This window comes from Chaetodon trifascialis, chromosome 22, assembly GCF_039877785.1.
Source record: "Chaetodon trifascialis isolate fChaTrf1 chromosome 22, fChaTrf1.hap1, whole genome shotgun sequence".
NCBI lineage: Eukaryota > Metazoa > Chordata > Actinopteri > Chaetodontiformes > Chaetodontidae > Chaetodon > Chaetodon trifascialis.
The window spans coordinates 16,716,807-16,741,230 of NC_092077.1; the positions used below are offsets into that span (position 1 = coordinate 16,716,807).

The following is a 24,424-nucleotide window of genomic DNA, read 5'->3' on the forward strand; positions in this document are numbered from 1 at the left end:
TTAGGCTAAAGCAGGTGATTCTTCTCTTTTTTAACCTAAGCAAGATAAATGAGATTCAGATGATTTCAGCGCCTATATGATGCTGTGGATTTTGCTCTGTGCACATGGAAGCTTAAATACTGCTAGCTGCCTCTGGTGTGTATTCGTATTTACAGCTTGCATTTGTCACAGTGAAGTCATGTTGCCTTAATGTACCCCCCTAACCAGGGATTTGCTTCTTGCCTTTGTTGAGCACTGCTTCTGTCAAGTGCAATGACCGGCCATGTATGAGATATGCCATGGCAGCAGGCACCATTAGGCAGCAGATCTACAGTAAATGAAGAGAGCCAGTGGTTTGGCTCCGTTCCGTGGTAGCACATAAACATGAGGATTAATCCTTAAGCCCTTCAACAAAGGTTCACTACCATCACTCAGTCCTTATCAGGCTGCAAGCAATGCGTGTAGCCAAGAGAGGAGATGATAACAGGAGGCATGGCTCAGCGCTTCACAATAAACCTTAATGGCAACAGTTGCAATCAGCTGATCTCTGAGGGGCGATGGGTGAATGGATCATACCTGGCTGAGCGTTTACACATGCAAACACATAAACACATGGTTCAAAGGTTCAGCGTGCAGACCAGGGCTGGTTTGTGTATCTTTGTATGCTGCTGCAGCATACAGTGATATTTTGCACGTGCATCCAACAATGTGGCATCGCTCTGATTGTTTGAATCTGACAAAATGCCTCCTGCGCAAAACAAACTCAAGCTGTTTTTCAGTGTGGCATCAGTGACCGGTGAATGGGAGCAAATTCCTGCTGCCATGTTCCAAAATCTCATGGAAAGCCTGGAAAGGTGGTGGTGATGCTCGGGCGTCCACATACTTTTGGCCATGTAGTGCCCCGGTCATAAATCAGTCTCCTGAGCAGATATGAGCCTTTTATTTGTTATTTCTGTTCTACGAATGGACGTCCACACAACTACTCAGCGGCAACATCCTCACTTTTAACTGATGAGCATTTTAATCTCCTGTTAAAAATCCTGTCCTTCATAGCAGTGAGCTACTCTGTCTTATCATACGAGGTTTTCTTTTCTTAGTATGTGTATGTGAAAAGCTGCTGCTCCTGTGCAATCAATGCCAGGTGATGAGATATGATGAGGATGGAGGCAGATTAATCCCCCTCCCAACCACTCCCAACCCCCCCTTCCCCTCTCTCTCCCTCTCTTTCCCTCTCTCTCTCTCTCTGTGATGCTGCAGCTCCTGTAGTCTCTCCAGTCTCCAGTAAACAGCAGTCATGGCGACAGTGGTCCAACCGCTCTCTCTGGATCGAGGTAAGGCGCTCGGCTGTCTGCTTGCCATCAGAGGGCTGCTTTTTTTGCGCGTTTTGAAAACTTCTCCAAGGATCTGGCAACCCGGGGTTGATCCAGGTGTTTTCGCCCGACTCGGATTTCCCTCAGATTATCCTAACGGGTCGGTATTTCAAGGCAATGTGAGCTCAGGCTGTTCTAAAATAAAAGCGTCCAGCCTGTCTGTTCCGTGCGTGTGTTTTGCTGGACGGAGCGCTCGTTTCTTCTGTCACATTACTGCGGGGTCTTCGTGGGCACATTCATTAATTCGCCGTCATTTATTTGAACATTGGATACCCTCGCACCGCTTGCAGCGCCTTTCGTTTATTCCCATTTTTATTATGTAACCTCCTCTGTGATATTATCCTGTTACAGCTCGGTTTTTGCGCTTCCTCTGCAAAGAGGCACGGAAATCTACTTTGTTAGATAGACAACTTTTGTCTTTCAATTGGACAGGTGCAAAACAGGCAGGCTGGTGTCCTCATGGGGAATATGAACAGCCTTTTTTATGCTTGCAAACATGCAGAATGCAAGCTTGCACACAAAGGCTAATGATGTTTTCTGATTATGTTACCCAGCCTGTTTGGCTAATGCACCACAGGTAGTGTTTACTAAGAGCTGAGGCAGCGTATGTAATTGTAGACCATGTGACTTAAACACATATTTGTGCTTCCCCTGTTCTCATTCATAGGGTGGCAATGCCTGCAGGAGGAAATTTTGCACGATTAGCATTTGTTTAATTTCCCTTCTTAAAGAAAAGAGCTGCTTTGCTACAACAAATACTTTTAATAACATCACAATAATACCACTGGGAGGATATTTTTTTTTAGAAATACAACATGTCCTATATACAAGCTTGAGAAGTGCATCCTCACTTTAAATCTCTTTCTTGCTCTAAGTGTCTATTTTTAACTATAATAACTGAGAAAGATCCCAGTCTTACGTTCAGACCAAATGCATCTCAGCTCGTGAAATCTAATATTGCAGAAAGCTTGCATGGGAATTGGGTGCTGTCAAATATAGAGAAAGGAGACACCTTGGCTGTTTCATTGGTGCCAAGTAAAGCTAGCATCGGCTCCCTAGTCGCTTCCAAGCCACAGGAGGCGATTATTAATACACGTTATCTGGTGGGAGCATAAATTATTATGCAGAAATTAATCTGACTGATGTCACTTGTTAGGCAGAATCCGAGTAATTAGCCGCAACTGATCGTTTTCTGCTGTAAGGAATTAGATTTTTGTCCATGTGCTCGATTGCAATTTGTTCTTCACTAAAGCTTCATGTTTGTGGGCAGTGAAGCCTCACTGATGCACAGTCTGCAGGGTGCAGGAGTGCCATGCCATGCAGAGTTAATGAAATGAGTCTATGAGGTTGCACCTGGTAGATAAACACTATAACCCACAGTTTTTCAAGCCACTCGTCCTATAGAATTATAGAAAAGGGCTTAGCTGTTCTGATTTTACCATCTTGGGAAAATGTCAGCATTCAGCCTTGTCTGAACTTCTGTTGGGACGGAGATTCAGACGTGACCTCAGCCTGTACGAAGGCGAGCTGATCCATACTCACATGCTGTGGCATGAATAGGGCCAGTCAGCGGCTGGCAGCTGTAATGGCACGAGGAGTAGTAATGATAGTTTCACACAGGATCCGTCAGAGAGAGAGGCAACATTACAGACTCTCTTATTTCAGCTGCTGCCACTTTGGAGAAAACACTATAATTGCTAATGAAAAGGCAGTCTCGCCTCGTGTTGGGAGTCGGCTTTTGCCGCCGAGTTGCTGAGTGTGTCAAACACACGCAGGGAGGAAACCGGCAGAGATGTTCATTTCCAAAGCTCCCACTTGGCTCGTTGGGTCACAGCAGGATGAAAAGATCTTACATCACTGCCCTTCCTGTTATTGTCGGAGGAAATGACTGTGATAAGCAAGCACCAGCACCCTATATAGAACAATGGGTTTGAACCTCCTTGAATGTTTCATAAAAACAGTCCGCAATCTCTGTAGAGCTGGCATTTAAGTACATACAGGCCCAGAGATGACGCTCTATTTGATATGAAAAATGAGAGCAGAGGTTATTGTTGGTGTATCTCAGTCAGTCAAGGAATTTAAAAAATGGTAGAGACACTAGTTTCGGCACGGACCCCTTTGCCAAATCATCTGTGTGTAATGATTACAACCACAGCAAAACAAAGCTCTGAAGCTAGCTGCATAGCTGTGAGCTACATGCTAATGCTAGCATGCAACATGCTCTCAGCGAAAATGCTAACATGTTGATGTTTAGCGGGTGTATCGCTCACAATGTTCACCCTCTTTGTTTACAGTGTTAGCATGCTAGCACATGCTAATTAGCAGTAAACACAAAGTAAAGCGGCCAAAGGTTTAACTCTTAACCCAAATTATTCAACAAATAATTTTCGACCTGATGACGGTGTTTGATCATTTCTGAGGACCATGAATGTCTCTACCAAATTTAACGCTTTCAAAAGATGTTAAAGAGTTTCAGTCTGAACTGAAAGTGATGGAGCGACCAACAGATCAATGATCGCATCCTTTGAATCACAGTGCTAGCATGTCTAAAAACCCCACTTGATAGGAATTAGCCACCTTAAATGAGAATTGACTACTGTGAATAAAATGCATGGCATATATTAACAGCTGATATCAGACTCATATCCTGTATATCTCCATCCCATAATTGAAGAACTGTCTGCCTCCACTTACAGCAGGTGTTATCAGCCCTTGATGATAAAAGATTGACGTTATCTACAGTGCCTCCGCTTCAGTTCGTGACTTCCTGCATTTCCCAGAATGACCTTTGATAACCCAAAAATGCAGCTGCAAACGTGCTGCCTTCAGCTGTTGGTTATACAGGTAGAAAGATGGAGCGATAGCGAGCTGGTACCTTAGGAAGGGCTTGAAAGCAATAGATTTTCAATTTGAGGGAAAGGGTTGGGTCGTGCTCTTTACACAGAAGAGAACGCCTTGTAGCTGCATCGCACTCTCGTCTACAGACGCGAGCTCCTCTTTTGAGAAAGTGGTTTCAGTTCATTTGTCCCTGTGAGGCTGTCGAACATCACTTCACAACAGTGACTCCAGAAAGAAGCCTTTAGTCCTTCGAGTCTGACTTCTGTTGCTTTTCTTCACTATGTGGCGAGGTTTGGTTAGTTTAACAGTGCTGCGCTGTTTACAGCCTCCTGTCTGAACAGACTGGGAGGAATAACTGCAGCACTCTACTGCCCTAGTCCTTGTTTTCCCTCAGAGAGATCACAGCGAGTTCAGTGATTTGAGGCCAGACCTTATTCCCATCACATGCTCTCAGTCACACGAGCAATTTGAAGGATTAGAGGGCTGCTGACAGGCTGACGTCACTCATAGCTGGTTATATCTCAGCGCACGTCCTTTTAATACAGAAATAAGGTTCTTAGAGGCTTTGAGGGACACTGTCCAGTAATTAGCAAGGATGAGGAAGACAATAAGCGCAGTGTTTCACTCTCTGCTCTCACCACAGGCTCCTGCAGGAGCCATTAGCCCTCAAGGAGTGATTTATTTGTCCTGCTTTGAAGGGATCGTCGCAGTAGGGCAAATTAGAGCTAATTCTCCTGGCATGGGCACAGGACTTGTTTAGTAAAACCCTGCCGTCCCATTTTACTCATTCTGAGTGTGATTATTTCAGTTTTAATGGGCAGAATTAGCAGCAGAGTAGCCAAGGGCACCAAGGACACTCAGGTCAAAGTGGCGGCGGCAGATGGCAAGGCCTTTTCAGGACGTTTCATTCTAGCATGCAGGGCACCCAGATAGCATCTCTCAGGGTACAAAGGTAGGAGTGGAGTCAGAGAAAGGTCATTTAAGCCTTTTCTGCCATCTGCCGAGTGACATTTGAATCAATAATCAAAGCCAGAATTTGAAAAATAGGATCTTCAGGTTTCAGAGATTGAATCCCGGCCGCGTGGTTTAATGAGCTCAGCCTCTGATGTGGACGTGTTTATTTACATCGGTGCAGTTTTGTCAAAATGACACTTCTAAGTACTGAAAATGAATTACACTCAGTTCTGCCTCTATTATAAATTGACTAATTATACCAGAAAACTGGAGCGCTGCCCAGTGCGAACACATCCCCACAACAATGCTGTGAAGCCTTGTGGAGCGTTGAAGCCTTCATTACGTGTCACTGTGGCTTTGTTCAGCTCTGTGCCTTTTCTCTAATCAGCGAATGATGAGGATGACCTTTTTTAGTCACAGCCTGATGTTAGAGGAGCTCAGGGAAATGAGTTTCCAGAGTGCGGTGCCACACAGACAATCATGGTTCATCATCATCGTCATCATGGTTGTTAGAGCATCACATGGCTTATTCAAACTGTGACCTGTCAAGAAATATAAATACACTTTTGTTAAAAAGTGATAATAATCCAATAATCTTTCCATCTTTTCAGTTCCTTCCATGAACGATTTTGTTCAGCTTTTTCTGTTTTTCCATTTTTTTCTAACTTGGTCGATGAGAAGGCCTTTCTACAACCTCCAGAGAGAGGCAGACGTGGGATAACTTCTTGCTGCATTCAATCCATGTAGCTGAGTGTTTTTCCAAGAAGAGAAACATTAGAGCATTATGTTCTGGTGTGTTTATGCCAGTGTTAGTGGAGAAACTCCAAAATGTTGTTAATTGTTGTTGAAATTAGGGATTCGAAATGGTCGCTGGTTCAGAGACTGACTCTAGGATATGATCGTTGCCCTCGACTCGTTCATACACTGTTCAGAATCTGCAAAAATCCTGTTTTTTAAATGACAAAATACAGTACCAGACAACAAAACAGCTCAATAAGCGCACCATTATCACATTTATGTTAAGTGTTCTCGTGTTTGTCTGTTCCAATTCCCTTTCACTCCATCTGAAAACACACAGAACAACAAACAGCTTCATCTTTTGTTCCCGCTTCTCTTCCTTCGTGTTGTCTTTGTGTGGTGAAAACTTGTAGCAATCGTAACAGAAGTTGTTGAGGCCTATTAATGTTGAATGTTTTGCCCGCGGCCCCGTAGGCCCATCCGTGTTGAAACGCTGCCTTGAAATTGATGTCACGAGGTGATATTTTCGACATGGCAAGTCAAGTACACTATACGTTTGGCATTCAAGTGATTACGAACCGTGTGAATAATGCAGTTGGACGTCACAACAAAAAGTAGAAACACCATGACTCATAAACCAGGAATCGTGACAGATTTTGCAATTGCTTCCCACTTAATCTCCATAAACAGTTCTGGTTTCTGTTTGTAGTCCGTTTAGTGTTGACCAATCACGCTTTGGTTGCAGGTAAAGGTGGGGTGGGGAGCAAAAGAGGCGGAGCGCATTGATTTAGCTTTTTATTAGCTTTTTTGTAATTGACCTCCATTCATATTCAGCTTTCTGTTTATAGAGATTACCCAAAACGTCAAGATAATCAGACTGTCAACAAGCACTGGAGCACAGAGGAGGAAGTCTTGGCCCAGATATCCATTATTTGTTAGCTGGGTATCCACTGGCTGCACTCGAAGCCCCAAAACGCCGGCGACGCTGGCTAAGTTCCTGTCAGACGATAACCGATGGGCTCAGAGATTGCTTCCCACTCTACTTCCAAACACAGTAAACACAATCCTGCCTGAAGAGACCACAGGCCCCCTGGTCCTTCACACATTCATTCAGGATCTTGCGGTTTGATGTGTAAACGAAAAGGAATATTGCATGAAACTTCTTGGAAAATGAAACAGTCTATTAGCCAGTATTTTAATTCTGTTTGAAGAGCGAGAACACCCTTGAAATTGATGAGAGCATGTAAGTGGAGGGAAGAGCCAGCAGTAAAACCTGCAGGGCACAGGTTTTTTGAAGCTTTTCGAGACTTTAATGCTACATTTAACATTGGTTTTTGGCAGTTTAATAATGAATAAATATTGGGAGTCCATCATCAACACACAATGGATGCTTTGTTCGGTCCAACTAATTGCGAAGTCTTGACAGTCGCGTAATTAAAAAACTTGCATTGAACTTAGCTAATTTAGTCATTAAGTATGACTAACGAGAATACCCTCGTCCTAAGTATAGCAGAGGGAAATTAACTCCTGACAGGATCTCTGCTGGCGTTATCACTCTGCTTAATATGGCACCGCTGCACTGCACTGACGCAGCGTATGCACAAGTTATTTTGACTGGTGTTATAACTCTATAAGATATCAAACGTCTCTGTAATCACAGCTCATGATTGTGCAACATTGTGGTACCTCAGTGGGTTTTTTAAGCTTTTTCTGGCAGATAATGAGAGAGATACTTTTTTCTTGTGTCACTGTTCTTTAAAAAAAAAAAAAAACCCACAGCAGCATCAGCTCCCTTTTCTTTCCCTTTGGAGAGGAATCAGTCAGACTACACAGTGAGAATAACCTAATTGCACATAGTCTGTCTGCTTCAGAGATATGCTAAATTTGGCAGACTTGCAGTTGTCAACTTGGAAGTTGAGCGTATACTTTCCATTGTGGCTGATGCAAAACTCATCCAGATGTTGCACACATCTGGGCTCACTGAATCCTGTGAAACTGTCCGTCTCTGGCTTGAAATACAGCCAGTACTGTACGATGAAGCACTTGAGAGTGGAACTTGATTTCCCTCCACTGCGTTTCTAGTGAAACAGTGATTAGACGTTGGCGGTGGTGACGTAAGCGTTCAGATCTATCAGGCAGGCGGGAACAAGAAGGCTGGAATGCTTCGACTGAGTTACACAACAGGTAAGAAAAGCAGAAGCTTACTTCAGTGCAGGGACTGCAGACTGTGGAATGACATGGGAAAAACGAGCTGGTAGATCAGTAAGAGAGGTTAAAGGTACATAATCAATATTTTCACATTAATGATGCATGTATATGAAAAAATGTCAATCAGAGAATTAACCTCTGACCTTTCCCTCAGCTCTGCGGAGCTTGTTTCAGCTTGTTGTTTTAGTTTTTACAGCCCGCAACCTTCTGACAAACGCAGCAGGACACTTGAAAACCCACTGCACACTGCTCCAGAACCGCAGGCAAACAAAGTTAGCGGCTAGCTGGTGACCACAGTGGCTTGCAGCTGAAGAGCCAGATATTTCCCTCAGGAGTTAGTGGAGACCAAACAGAACAGAATTAAAGGACTGAGATTATGGAACTTGCATTGATTAAGTGGCCAGAGACTCCAAGTGAATACTGATGTTGCTCTGTGTCTGCTGGATTTGTGCAACAACAACTGTATGCTAACAAGCTGGTCATGTGAGCATAATGATATGTCAGTGTTCGCAGCTTGTTTCCACTGCTGCCAAGCTGCCAAAAATTCAGGTTATGCAAGTTAAAGTAGCAATACTGAAGAGCTGGGCAACATGGCTGAGATAATATTATGATTTCAACATCAAGTTTGTCTACATGAGACTATGGCAAATGTATGAGAGGTCACTTGATCTCACCGCAATGAACTGTGCTCACTTGTATAACCTTCAGTAACACATTTTGTTCCTTTTATTAAACTTTGAACAGGATTTAAGAGACATAACATGATGGCACTGAAAGCCGATGAAGGATTTGTACTAAATGATCACAAACAGCAGAAGTACAGAAGTAGGCGCAGAGAAAACTACCAGAAGTAAAAGCACTCATTATGCAGGATGATCCAGAGTTACATTAATCAATAGCATAAGATCACTGTGTGTTTTTTGCATGGAAAAGGAAAAATAATGTAAAGCAGCTGACTATTTGGAGTGGAAGTTTTCCTATAAAGTATTTTGAAAGCAGCAATGCGTGGCTTGATATGCTGTTTATTATTTATTTACGACATGCTGTAAAAGTGTCAAACCTAGCATGCATGTTAGCACGTAGCAGAGCCGATAAGTCATGGGAAGGTATCATGTTGGCTGTATTACCCTCCGGCCGAAGTTATTCATAGACTGCATGCATATATGTAACAAGCACACCATGTGGGTGTTGTGCACATGCTTGGTGTTACTGTGCTTCACTTCTTCTGTCTTTTCTCAGCTGAAGGTACAACACGAGATGCGTGTGGTAACTCAACACGGTTATGTCAGTGTTGTCAGAGTGCACAGGGTCATGCCAGGTGCTTTTCCCCCCGTCTCACCCTAGACTGTTGGGTAATGTAATATGTCATTTCGCTGCACATCTGATGGGGGGAATCATTTCCCATTAATGTGATGTAACTGTGGTTCCCTGCAGTCATCTCAGCTGCTTTGTCATGTAACAGAATCATCCTTGGATGCCTCCCCTGTTCCCCTGGGTTTTTACACCCCATCTGATGTCCCACTTTTACATCAAGCATGCAGAGCTCAGGGTACTGATGTGCACCCATGAGACATTTTTGCCTAAATCCATGTGGTTCATTTGAGTTGAAGACACAAACAAAAGGAAGACTTTCTTTTTTTTTTTGCTCTGTATTATGTGCTAGAAATAATCCAGCAGTCATGTGCACAACAGTACCAAAAATGCTGTGACAGCAAAGCAGAAAATCTTCCCAGACATAGTTTCTGTGTGAGATTCGACATGGAAACAGAAAAGGGAAAATGTGCCAACACAGTACCAGCAGACATTTCATTACCTCTGAGCTGCTCATATATGATCACCTCTTATTACCACTCATTTTTGTGTGGAAACCTGCAATGACATTGTCCTGTAATCACTTTTTCTGCATCCATGTGCTGCTGCATTTAGATAAAACTGCGACAGGACATATATAGACAGGAGCTGTCAGTCAGTAGAGGTAACATTGGAAACTTCCACTGAATTTGAACTCATGTGTTTGATGCAAAGTTTATGGAAAATTACCCTAATTCAAGTGAGAAAGATTACATCAGGAAATGGGCAGGCATCACTTCTGGTTAGTGAGATGAAAGCACCACCAGAAATGACTGCAATATCAATCTTTGAAGTTAAGATCCGAACGCCTCGTCACGTCCTTGATGTGGATAACGAAAATGGTGCTAATGAGCATGTGAAAGCAAATAACGGCAGAGAGGGGGAAAATCTTTCCTGGATGGCCCTTGACCTCTATTTAATGAGAAAGAAATGCTCATAAACCTCAGAGACAGATGCCCTTGCTGCTTGGATGTGTACCAGCTCATTACAAGCTATTCAGAATCAGTGTTTTTTGATATTCAGGCACAGGAGGAAAAAATTGACCCGTTCACCTTGATAGAATGTATTAATATGGCGTACTTAGCAGAATATCAGATCTTTGAAATCCCATACGGTGCATTTATTTTTCAGAAAGTAGTTAAAGGAGCTGCTGCCAGTATTTTACACTGCATCATATGACAATGTGAAAACAAAAGTTTCAATGCTTGTAGTGAGGAACTACAGAGAATTATCACCTGAATCTGCGGCTTTATGGGGCTTTAAAGGGAATTTCAGCTCATTCTTTAGCTGTCCCGTTCATAAATTTGCTTTTCATCCATACAAGGCTGGTGTTTTCTGTGGAAAGGCTCTAAAAAGCCACTGTTCAAGCTGCTCAGCACCGAGAGAGACTAACTGGTGAACATAGTGGAGCATTTAGCAGCTAAAGAGCAGGATATTTCCCTCAGGAGCAGGTGGAGACCAAAAGCAGAGCAGTAATTGTACTGGGTTTCCCGACTTGTTTCAGCTGCCTCCAGGTGGTAAAAAACATCAGTTTTTGCAGGTTTGAGTAAATCAGTGAGCAGGCAGGTGGCATTGCATGGATAGAAACATATGTTTTTCATGTTTGTCATTGGAAGTCAGTTCGCCCGAATCAAATAAAAAAAGCTTCTTTTTAACTGCTGGGTGCAAGGTTGATCTTTTACTGAAGCAGTGTGTGCGACACTGTGTTAAGAGTTGTACTTGAAGACTTTGGAGGGTGGTGTCTGTTTTCACTCAAAACCAAAACTCCAGAGCTGAAATGCAGGGATTGAGTGATATCTGCTAACCACCTTACCGGCTGCTGTCGTAACCTGTCTTTAATTCCAAAGCCAATATAATTAGTTATTTAGAGCGCACGTAACACAAGTCAGCTGGAAGTATTAAATAATGTGATCTGAGGCCAATGTGATCTGTATTAGCTAGCTATCACTATCATCATTCATTTTAACAAAAAAATCCAAATAGTTGCTGGCTGGACATGAAGTCTGAATGAAATCAATGCAGCATTGTCACTGAAAATTGCATTATAGTCTATGTTGTGCAAGAAAGCTGTAGAAACAGTAACTAAGGGGGAGGCAGCTGAGTGAAAGGTCAGTTGGAGAATGACAAGCAGGTTTTGGGACTGCATCTGGCAGCAGCACACCGACAGCAACAGCTGGTTGGACAAAATAAATCCGAAGAAATGTTAAATTAACATTGTGTCTAATTTATATACACAAACCTGCTTTTTCATGAGACTGTTGAATAGAATTGATTGATTAATGGCTGAATAGCATTATTCCGACGACTCGCCCCATTACCAGCTTTCATCTGCCAATACAACTCTCACTGGACTAGTTCTCGTGAGCTGCAACCCGCCTCGATGCGAACTGAGCCTGCAATTTCAAGCAGATCAATATAATCCTCAGTGCTTTATTAGAGGGCGCTTGAAATAGAAACAGGCATTTGATTTCCGTGAGGCGTGCCCATTGTCTCCATATGTAGCATAAAGGTGAAATGCAATAAAGGGTAAAATCTTAGCGTGTTTCACGTTTCCTTTTTATGGCCTCATGCAGTATTCACACAGCCGGAGCTCGAGATTACTTCTTTTCTTGTCTCCCGAAGGTCTGCAAACAGTAAAAGCCCCTCTGTCTGCCGTCTGCTTTATTGAGTTACTCTATATTCCCAGAATTCAATATCAGTGTGTGTGCCCGTGTGTGTGTGTGTGTCATGCCTCAGTTTCTGTTTATCGCTGTGAAAAGAGACTCTGGCACAGCCTTGAAGTAAGATGACTGTGTGGAGAAACTGATTAGTCAGTTTGTGTTTGCTTCACTGCTTGTTATGATGACACTTTATTTTCTAATAGTATATATTCTTTCCTTGACATAACATGAATCCCCTCAGATTAGGGCTGCAACCAGCAATTATTATGTGATGTGTACATTCAGTTTGCTACGATATAAAACTGAGAACAGCGGATCTCCATGTGGCTGCACTGTTGTTTAATCGACTAGTATCGGCACGATTTGCAATACTAGACTGCGTTGTCAATTTCTTCATCCCATTTCGCTGCACACACATGATGCACAGCCATGTGAGGCCGATGCAGAACAGATGTAGAGTAATCTGGAGAATGTGTGTGGGACTGTTTTGTATTGATCAATCCATGTTGGGCAACCAAGCGTGGATGGAGCTGTGGAAGGTCTTGCAAAAAAGATGCTGTTGTTGTTGTTGTTGCTTGGTGGGGTGACATGAATCTAAACCAGGACCGTAGGCCGCCATTCGAACAAGGTGTGAGCGTTCTGTTTGGAAAATAATGTTCAATAAAATGAGAAATTCATAAACTGTGGAATAGATCTAAGCAGGATACGTTTCAAAGCAGTCAGAGAGTTAACTTTGCGGCTCTTTGAAGCTGCTCTTATCAATATTTTTACATTAACAATGGATTTATTGTCTAATTCTGCAGTTCACCCCGGCTCTCTGGGCTGTCTTAACATCTTTCAGGTCCTTGCTTTTGCTTTAAGGCCCACAACTTTACCGTCTTCAGCAAAAAGCTTTAAAAACCCGCTTTAACCCTAACCCTGCCCTGCAACAAACGGCAGGCAAAGTTAGCTAACAGCAGATGAAGAGCCAGATATCTCCCTCAGGAGCTGGTGGAGACTAAAATAGGAGCTAAAAGGAGAGGAAATAGTGGAATTACATTTGTTAAATGGACAGAAGAGTAATTTTGCTTTGCTAGCATGTTCACCATATCAATATATGGTGATTAATGTGTCAACACTGTGTTTGCAGCTTCTTACTTTGCTCCAATGTGGACAAGATATCTATCAATGCATGCTTAAAGAGCAAAAATTTGAAAAAATCTCATCTGTCTGGGGAGACAAAATAATTAATTGTTCAATCAAATTATCCTGATAGACAATTAAATCTGTTGATAATAAACCAACGTATTTTGAGGTGAAACTAGAACTCAGGGAAACTCCGGAGCTCCACCGTGAAACTGTACCAGTCACCTCTCTTTGTGTGGTCACAGGTCACACACACTGAATAAAACATGTTATTGAGTCCAGTGATTGACTACCAAATCACTTCCCTCTGCTTCCATTATGTATCTCTATTTGGCCTGCCAGTTTCAGAGGGCAAGAAATTAATCAGCCAAGCTGACGGACTCATTCGGCTCAGGCTAATTATGGGAGGAGAGCTCAGTAGACCCCAGAGTCACAGCTCTAAGTTAAGGCTTACGGTTTAGTGTAAATGCTTTGTAATGCCCTCAGGTGCCTACTCTTACCAGGCAGTGTTACCTTTGAACAAATGAGTGCCTGACTTACTCCCTCTATCCTTTATTCTTATGCATAGAGCTGAGCCAATGCAAACGACCCATGGACGGGACTTCTATTCTATCTTTCTTGCCCCAGCTGGCCTTGACTAAGTCTATTTCCATTATCCCACCCATTGATTCGCTCCACCGCCTTTCGCATGGCTGTGCTGTTAATGTAATTGAATGGGGCATTTTTTTCCACTCTGTCCCCTTGGCATGAGTACCCGCACACTTATACTCACACCCATTCTGTCCTGCCAGATGTTGCCAGGGCTATCGAGCTGCTGGAGAAGCTGCAGGAGTCGGGTGACGTCCCCGGTCACAAGCTCCAGTCTCTGAAGAAGGTCCTGCAGAGCGAGTTCTGCACAGCCATCAGAGAGGTGAGTCACTGTCAGGGGAGGGAACCGCTGGCCTGTGAACACCAACGTGACTCATGTCTTTTCATTCCTTTTCCTCGGTAAGACTGTTTATTTTTTTTATTTTTATGACCTTTCTCATGCTTGCAGTCCTTGCTATTGTGCTCTTGCTCTTCCACTCAATCATTGTGCTCGGTGATGGGATGTTGTTTCCTCGGAGATGCTGTTGATGAAGTTGCTGCTCTTTCACCTGTTAAATCCCATTTGCTGCGTTGTCCATCTCAAGACCCACTTTTTCTGTTTATTCCAAACAAGCCAGGAGAGTGGACTTCACTTTCTGTAAGAAAAGACGTGGATGAGAGATACTAGACAACAGTTGGTTGTAACTTAGATTAAACTTTGCAGGGGAGTTTCATTATAAGCCGATTTAAAGCTCATACCTTGCATGAGCCTGTGTTAAGTCATGCTTTATTACCTTCTGTCATGTCTGAACGAGTAGAAAGACTCATGTTTCAGGAGGAGCCTGAGGAAAATATTCTTTGTTGGTTTACACTGGCAGCATATCATAGCTTTGTTTGCAGTCCTTAAAGTAAAGTGAATTTCTTGCATTATTCAGCTGAATTTGGCCACTGGTCTTTCAGCCAGTGTAGCAGCTGTACAGATGTTGACTATAAACTAGCTAACAATGTATTCACTGACTGTGTGTCCGGGGGCGTGCCTGTGCTCACCAGGACCTCCAGCTGTGTCTCTCATTTCCCTCCAGCACCTCCAATATAAAGTAGATTCATAAAGTTCAAGAATAATCACACATTCTTCACTCAAGTTGAACCATTTTCAGCTCGTATAGACATTTGCCACAGGCGAATCTGTTTTTATTTGCACCCATTCACATCTTTCTATCGACTTTCTATCTAATCATGCTGCCTCTTAAATTTGGCTCACATCTGAACACACTTTGAGAAATGGGATGAATGCCTCATTAGAGTAATACCATATTTTCAGCCTTCTATTATTTGAAAAGAGTCTTAGAGAAATACAAACTGGAGAGAAACAGATCTTTCTTTCAAAGTGTTTTGCAGCGCATTTAAGAGGAACTTTATGTCGCATTTTTTGTTTCGCTTGTTACAAAAACTCAACATTGTTAAACTATTGACTCTGGCAGACTCTTTTATACCGAGACAGAACTTTTCAAGAGGCTTTTGGTGATGGTGGTATTATTACAGGGACGACCTTGGGAAGTAAACATCAATGTGCCGGCTAAATAATGAGACGATATGAAAAAGACAAAAGCATAGCACAAGCTAGCGTATTTATCCTTTCTGTTAGATGTGTGCTGCCTATTCCCTCAGCACCAGAATGCTGCACAGGATGAAAACTTCAGTCTCTGCAACACTTTTGGTCACGGCCGATTTAGTTTATAGTATAATTAGCCGCACAGCAAGTGATTTACATAGATACAAAGTCACTTTTATTCATGTAGCATTTAGCATTGACTTTGTGTCTAGCTGGTGCAGCCGCCTGCTATTGCAATGCTAAAAGCTGTTCATGCACTATAGTTGTGCTGTGATTTAATGATACTGCAGGTGAAACACTCCCTGATTATGTTATAGTATACAGTGATGCTAAAGAAAATAGTATGTTGGGGGGAATTATGGCAATAAAAGCAATATCTGAGCATACCTTTATGTCACTGTTGTTACATCAGTTGAAAATGACTGCAGCATAATGAAAATATCAGAGATTATTACTACTGTAATATTGTCTTAGTGCCGCTGGAGCTGAAAAACAAAACCCGGAGGTACAGTGAATTTTTAAACATTAAAATCATCACAAGGCCAGAAAACATTATTTGCATTTCATAAACTTGATAAGCTTGTTACACTAAATTTTAATTAAGCAAATCACCATTAGAAATGGGTTTTAATCACATTTTGTGTGAGTTCTTGTTTTTCTCCTCTTATTAAAATGCTTTCATTCACATGCGAGCAGAACCGCCACCCACTGATCCATCAGCTTACCACCATTCATCAGGAGGACTGGCTAGAAAACAAACGAGAGCATTCACTCTACATGACACCACTACACAGGCTGATAACCACAGATCTGGTATATTGAGTGTCCTGTCTGTTGTGAAGCATCACCCAGTGACATGTAATTGTTGAGCAAACAGGAGTTTGCAGTGCAGAGACACGGACGACAGATGCCACAATGGCGTCCGCGTTGCAAGTTAATTGTAAACAGAGCGAACACGTAAATTATCCTGGAATGAAAGCAGACAATTAGCAGCAGACTCGATCAGTATGTCAGGGAGAAGCTCAACTTTATTATCTGGAGGGAATTGTGTTGTAATTAAAGGGACATTAAATGAGATTTTACTGCTTCAGAGCACAAAATAACCGACATATATTTTGAAATATTGATCAGTGACTCAAGGATTTCTCAGCCTACTGCTAAGGTCTCTGCTTCACCAAACTCACTTTTTAAGCCATAAAAGTTTCTAGTACCATCTGTTTGTAGCATAGATATTTATAGAGGGTAAACAAAGTAACCCTACAAATTGAAACACAGCTGCAAACAGGGCTCATATTATTTGAATGCTAGTTTGAATGCTAATTTACAATACAGGTGAGTTAATAGCAATGCTAACAACCGTACATTAGCAATGGCAGTGCCGGTCTGCGGGTCAACTATCAGACGGGTTAAGATGACACTTTATGCTGACATTCATTGTATCAGGCACTCACAAAGAATTGTAAAAAGTTACAAGCAAATATTAGCATGCTAACACGGTAGACTAAGATGTGTTTGCATTTAGCTCACAGAGCTGCTAGCATGGTCGTGGAGCCTTGCGGAAGCAATATAAGAAATCCTTTCGCCTAAAAAATACATTTTTATACAGTTTCTTTGCTAAACACATGATAGAGGAAACTAATTTCCGTTTCATTTAGCACGACAGAACAGAGGTCATACGTAGAAACAGTAAGCACTGGATTTGACGCTTGACACCATAAGCTAGCTTTGACAGGTTTAGGTGTCTGAAACCATTAAAGGTTATGGTCAGAAAGATCTTGAATTTAATTAAAAATATAAAAGGTTGAGGCAATCTTGTGTTTTATACAGCCCTGACCTTTTCAGTACTTAACCAAGACCACAATCGTTCCCTAACTTTATCCAAGTGCTTTTAGTAACCAAAATATGACCATAAGGTCATGTTGATCATGCTTTCGTTGCCAAGGGAGGATATTGTAGGAAAACAAATGAGGTAAGTTGACAGTGAACATTTTGCAGATCTGTTCAGTAAGCACATTACCTCTTTGTTTTGATAAGAAAAAAAAAAAAACCACCCCACAATCTGGGCTGCATTATGTTTCCCACAAAATGCTCTTACTGATGCAAATTAGTTTGTATGAGCATAATTTTTAGGAGGCAATAGAGCTTCAAAGAGGTTAAATCTTGACAGCCCGTGTCAAACAAGCTGTATCACTTAAAAGTAGTACAAAAACCTACTTTGAGATAATTGTACTTTACTATTACTGTTTACCTGACATATATTTCTACTCAGAATACTTACAACAAATATGTATTTTTTCTACGTGGAATAGAGGTCAGTGAATGGGCCTCCATCAATTACATAATATACTTATATTTCTGTAATCCTTTCAGCATGTTTCTCATTGAAACTCATTAAAAGCTTTATTCAATAAATGTGGGGGTTCATCTATTTTTCAGCCAGTGTCTCATAATAATGAAATGTTTGCCAACACTGGCAATAACACCAATTACGAGGAATAGCTTCTGACAGAACATTACGTAAAAAACCCTTGACATCACACAAAGTGACAGAGAGGAAGAAAGCACTAGTCCTCTCCTTTCACTGGGTCCAGCTCTGCTCCGGCCTGATTGGGGAAGCCTGGCACATCCTGACACCAAGTGTACGTCTGGCGACCGGCTGACTGATCTCAGTGCCAGTCACTGGAGTGCAATGACAATGACTCTCAAAAAGCTCTTAAAAGGGCCTCAGCAGCAGCAGCAGCAGATGCCCTTTGCCAAGAGGCAAAGATGCACCCCACTTCACCCACAAACAGCAGGCTAAACGCAGTCACCACAGAAACCATCGGGGATGCTCTGGGATTTAAGTGGGCCACTGCAAAGCTGACTATGGGTTATAGTCGATTACAGGTTTGTGAGAGCCGATAATACAACAGCTTCCCTCTGTGGTGCTGAGCCAGCTGGAGGACAGGTTGGACGTGCTGCTATTGCATAGTGTAGATTATTATTGTTGTTACGCAGAGCATTAAAGGAGTTGTTGTGGTGGAATATCGCAGTTCTCAACAGCTGTGTCCTCTGTTTGTATCGGAAACAATCAGGAGACGGGCCCACGGTGGGGGGGAGTCTCACAGGCAAAGCAGCAGTGTGGCTGGATTTAATGGTCTGACATGCAAGAGTGTTTTTGAATGTGTTTGTTTGTGACAGGAGGGAGCGTTCACAACCACAGGCTTCAATTATCGGATGATCTGTTCTTCCAGTTCTTGGCGTCCTTCTGTTTCAGGCACGAAAAGATCTGTTTTCAACTTCACTTTGAAGAATCAGAGTTTCATCCCACTTACTGCTACGTAGATACATAAAGTGTCCTTTACATCACCGACAAACATTCATCAAAGTGTTGTCTTTGGATGTGCTTGTTCCTGCTTTGTAGACAGCCATTGATTCCCATTCATTTTAATTTGCAGAGACTTAAAAATAACTTCATTGTCACTACTTCAATTTTTGCATATAATTTGGTTTTTGGATTCGATTTTTAAAACTTATTTAAAATCTCAGATGTCAGAGCTTTCCACCAGCTCTTGAACGCATCGCCCTGGAAGAAAACAGCAGTTTCGACTACAGAATGATAGACGCAATTTCAATAACATAATGACACTAATATGAATCCAGTCGCCACCTGGAAGAGCAAAAATGTATTCATGAGTCTGTAAAAACTAATAAAAAAAAGCAAAACTGGTGTAATACTAGCATGACACTGGTCTAATCCTGTAACGGGGCCAGTTTTCCTCCACTTAAAGCCTTGTTGGGATTAAATCATATTCTAACTCATTTTGACTGCCCTTACTTCTCTTTCCTGTGTGTCATCCATCAGTATTAACCACTCTCAAGTTAAAAGAGCCATAAAACACAGGTTAAACTGCTAAAGTCCTGCCCTCCTGTTATTCATTTTGATCACACACACCTCTGTGACATTTCATTATCACAGATGACCTTTCTTTCAAATCCGGGCCTTGTGTGATATGATTCTTTCCTCCGCAGGCACATACGTGATGTAGCCCATTTCACAGTCTGCTGGGCCAATGCAGAGCCCGTTCAGATGAACATACATATCCTGACTGCAAGCCCACCTCCAGACCTGATCCTGTACTGCGTCGGTAGAATTTACCAAACATGAATCAGCCTTGTTATGGATGACAGGGCGCCTGTCAATATGAAGAATGAACAGCAGGGAAAAGAGTGTGTTCAGCAGTGTTGGGATAAATGACAAAGAGAGAGAGTTTGATGAGCTGGTTGTCTTTCTCCGCCACGTTCATCAATGACGGGCGGGGAGGGGGGGCGGGATCTCAGATCTGTGCGTTAGTCTCACTGCATCAGCTTGAATGAGTTGTCAGGGTCAATCAGCCTTGCAAATGGGAAAGGAAGGACACAAGACGAAATGACTGGGAGAGCTAACCAGCTGGAAATGATGGAGAGTGGGAATTCGCAGTATATTGGGTTAGAGAGTCCCACATGACGAACGCAGGAAGTGCAAAAAGCACGGCGAGAGCGATCGCATCTCTCATCAGCTTTCACATTGCAGTTGATTTTCCACTTCAGCAGAGATTTTCAATCAACTTAATTGAGTGCGTTGTTTTTTATGGATGCCACAGCAAAGCGAGGGCGGAGGATTTGTGTTGATTCCACGGCGATTCCCACGTCACATTAAGTTAAAGGATGAAAGGTACTTTTAGTCAGCCCGTGCAAGTTCAGTGTTTTCCCTCTGCGTCACGGTCAGCACCACCGAGAGGCAAAGTGTATTGTTAAGCCCTGTGCTGGTTTTCCAGCCCATCCCCCTGCATCCTTTCAGTCTCTCTGAGTCAGTAGAGGAAGCAGGAAGCCATGGTTACAAGCAGTGTCATCTTAGTTTGCCCCACAGGCATCACTCTGCATTCCCCGGCCTTGTAGGTGCCAGTGTCCGTATCCTATCAGGAATAACGCCTGTTTGTGCTTCGCCACAATCCACTGCTGAACAAGGCCAGAGGAAAACATGTAGAAAGGGGTTGGCTGAAGGTGTCGGTGTTGTAGTGATGGACAGCGAAGACGTCAGAAGGGGAATTGAAAAGATGCCTGCAGGATAGCTGGCCTTTTTAGAGCAAAGTGGAGACACAACAAGAGCAGAGGGACATTCAAAAGCACACAGCTATTTGTTCCTTGTCATGGCTCTGTTATGCAGGGCTCAACATTCAGGGAACATGCAGAGAGAAACTGGATGTGCGCAGTTAATTATCATCATAGAAAGAAAATTAATATTAAACCCATGTTACTGTCTTTTTTAATAACAGTGAATTAAACATGTATGTGAAAGGGGTCGCTCATAGTGCTCAATCCACACACCTGATTCTGCACTTCTGCTATCCTCTACCTAGCGTTTTAGCATCTTTCAGCTCATCGTTTTGGCTTTTCCAGCCTGCTGCTTTACTTTGCAGGTGTAGCAGGCAGCTGTTTTTGGCGAAAAGCTCTAAAAACCCAGCTTAGCCACTAAAGAGCCAAATTATTTCCACAAAGGAGGAACTGGAGACAAAAATGGACTAAATGGAGACTGAATATTCACCAGGTGGCAGAAACAAGACATTGAATGCTAATGTCTGCAGGGTGTGTAAATGTTCGCTACTTGATAAAGGGATGTTGTGTTTTCAGCTTCTTTTGCTCCAAAATATCAATTAATGGTGCTTTATGGTTATATAATACAAGATAAATGTTTAATTTTCTTTGAATATCCACCAAAAACTTCAGTGTGAGCAAACAGGACTTAAAAAGAAACCTCATGTCTTTCTATTTTTTAACTATGCTTCAGCACTGTCAGACTGTGTTAGACATGCAGCAGAATCGTATATTCCATCTAATAAATGAGGAAAGAATGCAACATTTATTAGTGCATCCGCTCATCAGAAAGCAGTTTCCAACACACGCACAATGGTCATTAATTAAGCTTTCAACTGCAAAATAAGTAAGTGTAAAATCCATCTCTGATGCACCCTGTGAGAGAGCTGAGAACTCTAATTTAACCCACTGCTGTGCTGCTGCTCCCTCTCACGCAGATGCCAAATATCGTATGAGCACTGCTGCTCTATCTGTAGCACTCCCGTCCTGTTTGAAAAGAGCCATTACTAAACATTTATGTAACAGAGACCAATGTTTGCAGGCCTGAAAGCCATTACTTTAACAGATAGATGAAGCCAGCAATGCCACTGATTCCATGTCTGAATGAATCAGAACGAGAGACAATTACAGGTAGAATGAATCGGTGTAATTAGCAGTAGCTGTAGTGTTTAGAAAAAGGATAGCGGAGGGAGAAAGGAAGCCACTTTGCAGGCAGACAGAGGCCTGAAAACCTTCCATGGCATTTATAAAGCTGTGCTCAGCCTCAAAAAGTGCAAAGGTGGAAGAAGTCCTCGGGAAAAGGTGTCATTTGGGAGTTGAGTCCCCGTGTGGACTGCAGGCTGCATTCTCCGAATGCATCAGCGCTATAAATCTCCAAAAATGTGTTGCAGTCTGAAACGTAGAGCCGCGCTCCACAAAGCTGCTCATTTGGTCTTTGAGATTCATGAGCAAACAAGACAACAGAAGCTCAGGGATATTTTTTCTCCACTCTGAGATCTCTACTTGCAAATATCTCAGGGTTTGTACCCTATAAGTATACATCCTTTTGATGATTCAGAGAAGCGGGGCCTTTGTAATGCTGTTCTGTGGTACGTCAAAGCTACCAGGCGCGTTCGCTTGCAGGCAAGCTGCGATGCTTTGATGAGAGACATCATCTAGTGAGCGGAAACAGATGATTAAAATTCATCTCTGAGCCACAGCATCTGATATGTCATGGACAATAGTTTCAAGTTTGTTTTGCACTGACAAATGTACAGAATCACTACTCTGATTAGGATTTATTTGCTCATTTGCTCAATAAACTGCCACAAATGTAACATTAAAACAAGCGGACGTGTTTGTGCTCCATCATTGCTCTGCAAAAAACATTCCTTCAGAGGCTTTTTCCAATCAGCTCATACATCTCAATCATTTCAAGCTTTCATCTCCTATTGTCAGGTTCATTATTTGGTTTCAGCGCTGGAGGGAAGTGGCAAATAAAATCTGAAAACTCTTTTTAAACAGCAGCGTTCAAGACTTCCCTCCCAGAGACGGGTACTTTTGTGTTGCAGTATATTAACCACACATCCTCATTCAACACTGCCTTCTTCCCTCTTCTACTCTTTGAACAAGTTCAGTTATAAAATGTCTATAAAAGACACGTCTTAACTGGAAAGGTCAGCTGTCTGCATTGATTCTGTCTGCCTCAGCGAATAGGCACAAAACCTTGTTTTTCACCCAAATGGCTATACAGCAACCCATATCTTGGCACCGATTCAGACCCAGCAGTAATGTATCACTTTGTGTTCTGGAGACTTTTTGTGCTGTCTGCACAAGTCCAGGACCAGCTTGTGCCTCCGTTTCCTGAGCGAAGAGTTAAGATCTTTTCTTACTTTCTTACTTCTTACTTAAGTAATGCATGCATAAGGTGCTGCACACATGAGCTGCATTATGTTAAGGCTAAGATTATGTAATATTCAAGGCTGGGACCCAATAACTCCCTTAATACAGTAATTGAAATATTCTCTTATCTGCTCTGAAAGGCGTCTCACTTCGCTGCTGTCTTCACATTTCAAAGGGATTCAGTTTTACATTCTGGTCTTATTGAATTTGACATAATCTTTAATTTGCCCATGCTCACCTACATATACACATGTGGGCATAATAAGGAAATTTCCACATTGTTTGCATGTGTCACATGAATGTAAACAGACTTTTTTGGCTATCTTTGGGAAGTGGACGACTCTGAGCCCGAGTGCTGGATGTTTTCCATCAGTCAGCTTGTTAATGCAGAACGTGTCAGTACAGCCAGCTGTGAAGGAACCCCATTATTTGACTATGGAAATGAACTGTTTGAGCTCAGACGCAGCGAGGTGATTTCAGTTTTCAACCATGTGAAACATAATTATAACACCTGCCTCTCTTCATTTCTGTCAGGTGTACCAGTACATGCATGAAACAATTACAGTGAATGGCTGTCCGGAGTACCAGGCGAGGGCCACGGCTAAGGTAAGACCTGCTTTAGAGATCTGGATCTGAGTTATTATTTGCATTACAAAAACATTCATTATGACTGCAATGAATGTGCCGACCTGTTAAATCACATTACGCAACGATGTCGTTCTCATCTTTTCTTCTGGCCTAAGCAGAACAAAATCGAGTGTTCTACTTTGCTAATGGCCCTCATTAAGAGCGTGTGTGTAATTAAGCATTTACCGACTTTGTTGGATCAAGGCAAAAGGCTGAACCTCAATACCACATGCTAAAGCACTACCGTAAATATATTTTTGTCGCCATATCACAGTTTCATTGTTGACCTTCATGATTGGCTGTATTTACACAGGATGTTCCCATCTAGCTGCATATGTGAGAGATTAGTCCGAATAACTGCAATTAAATTTTCTGCCTGTAAGTGCTACTTTAAGATTGAAAGTAAGCATAAGTAATGAACATATCATGTTGTCAGAGCACTGAACAGGATATCTTGGTACTTATTTGGCGAGATATGGACTAAACTTTGATTTAATCTGTGGCTTTTATCAGAGGGTTTAAGGTTACGTTACATTTTCATCAATGCAATTAATGCTAGCATCAAAATCAGACATGTATTTTCCCAAAACAAAGACTGACAGCATATTAAAAATGTAATGTCTTAAAAGCCCCCTCTTCTTCAATTCCCAGCTCTTCATCCTTGATTCAACGATCTTCACTTACTTAATGTCTGTGATTTGAGCCATAAATCTTTCCTCAATTCCACATAACGTTCACCCTGAGTCATCAGATGAGCAGAAACCAGATTCCCATCTTTAATCTGCTTTTCTCCCATAGGACACACATTTTGTTTGCCTGCGATGTCACTTTTTATCCTGTTACACAACCTGGATGAAAAATGACTCCGTAAAAACATGTAATGATAAAAGCACATTTGCTTT

The 24,424-nt window shown here is 42.2% G+C and overlaps 1 protein-coding gene across 2 annotated transcripts in view; it reads left to right on the forward strand.

Annotated features, from left to right (window-relative positions):
- The first annotated feature begins 1,074 nt into the window (after positions 1–1,074).
- Positions 1,075–24,424, forward strand: part of lin7a (lin-7 homolog A (C. elegans)) — a 33,469-nt gene continuing 10,119 nt past the window's right edge. The window contains exons 1-3 of one of the 2 annotated variants that reach the window (XM_070991990.1): positions 1,075–1,310; positions 14,014–14,132; positions 23,430–23,501. In XM_070991990.1, the coding sequence (XP_070848091.1) occupies positions 1,274–1,310; positions 14,014–14,132; positions 23,430–23,501 (228 nt within the window). In that variant the 5' untranslated portion in view covers positions 1,075–1,273. The remainder of the gene's footprint in view (positions 1,311–14,013; positions 14,133–23,429; positions 23,502–24,424) is intronic. The other variant, XM_070991989.1, reaches the window with a different exon arrangement.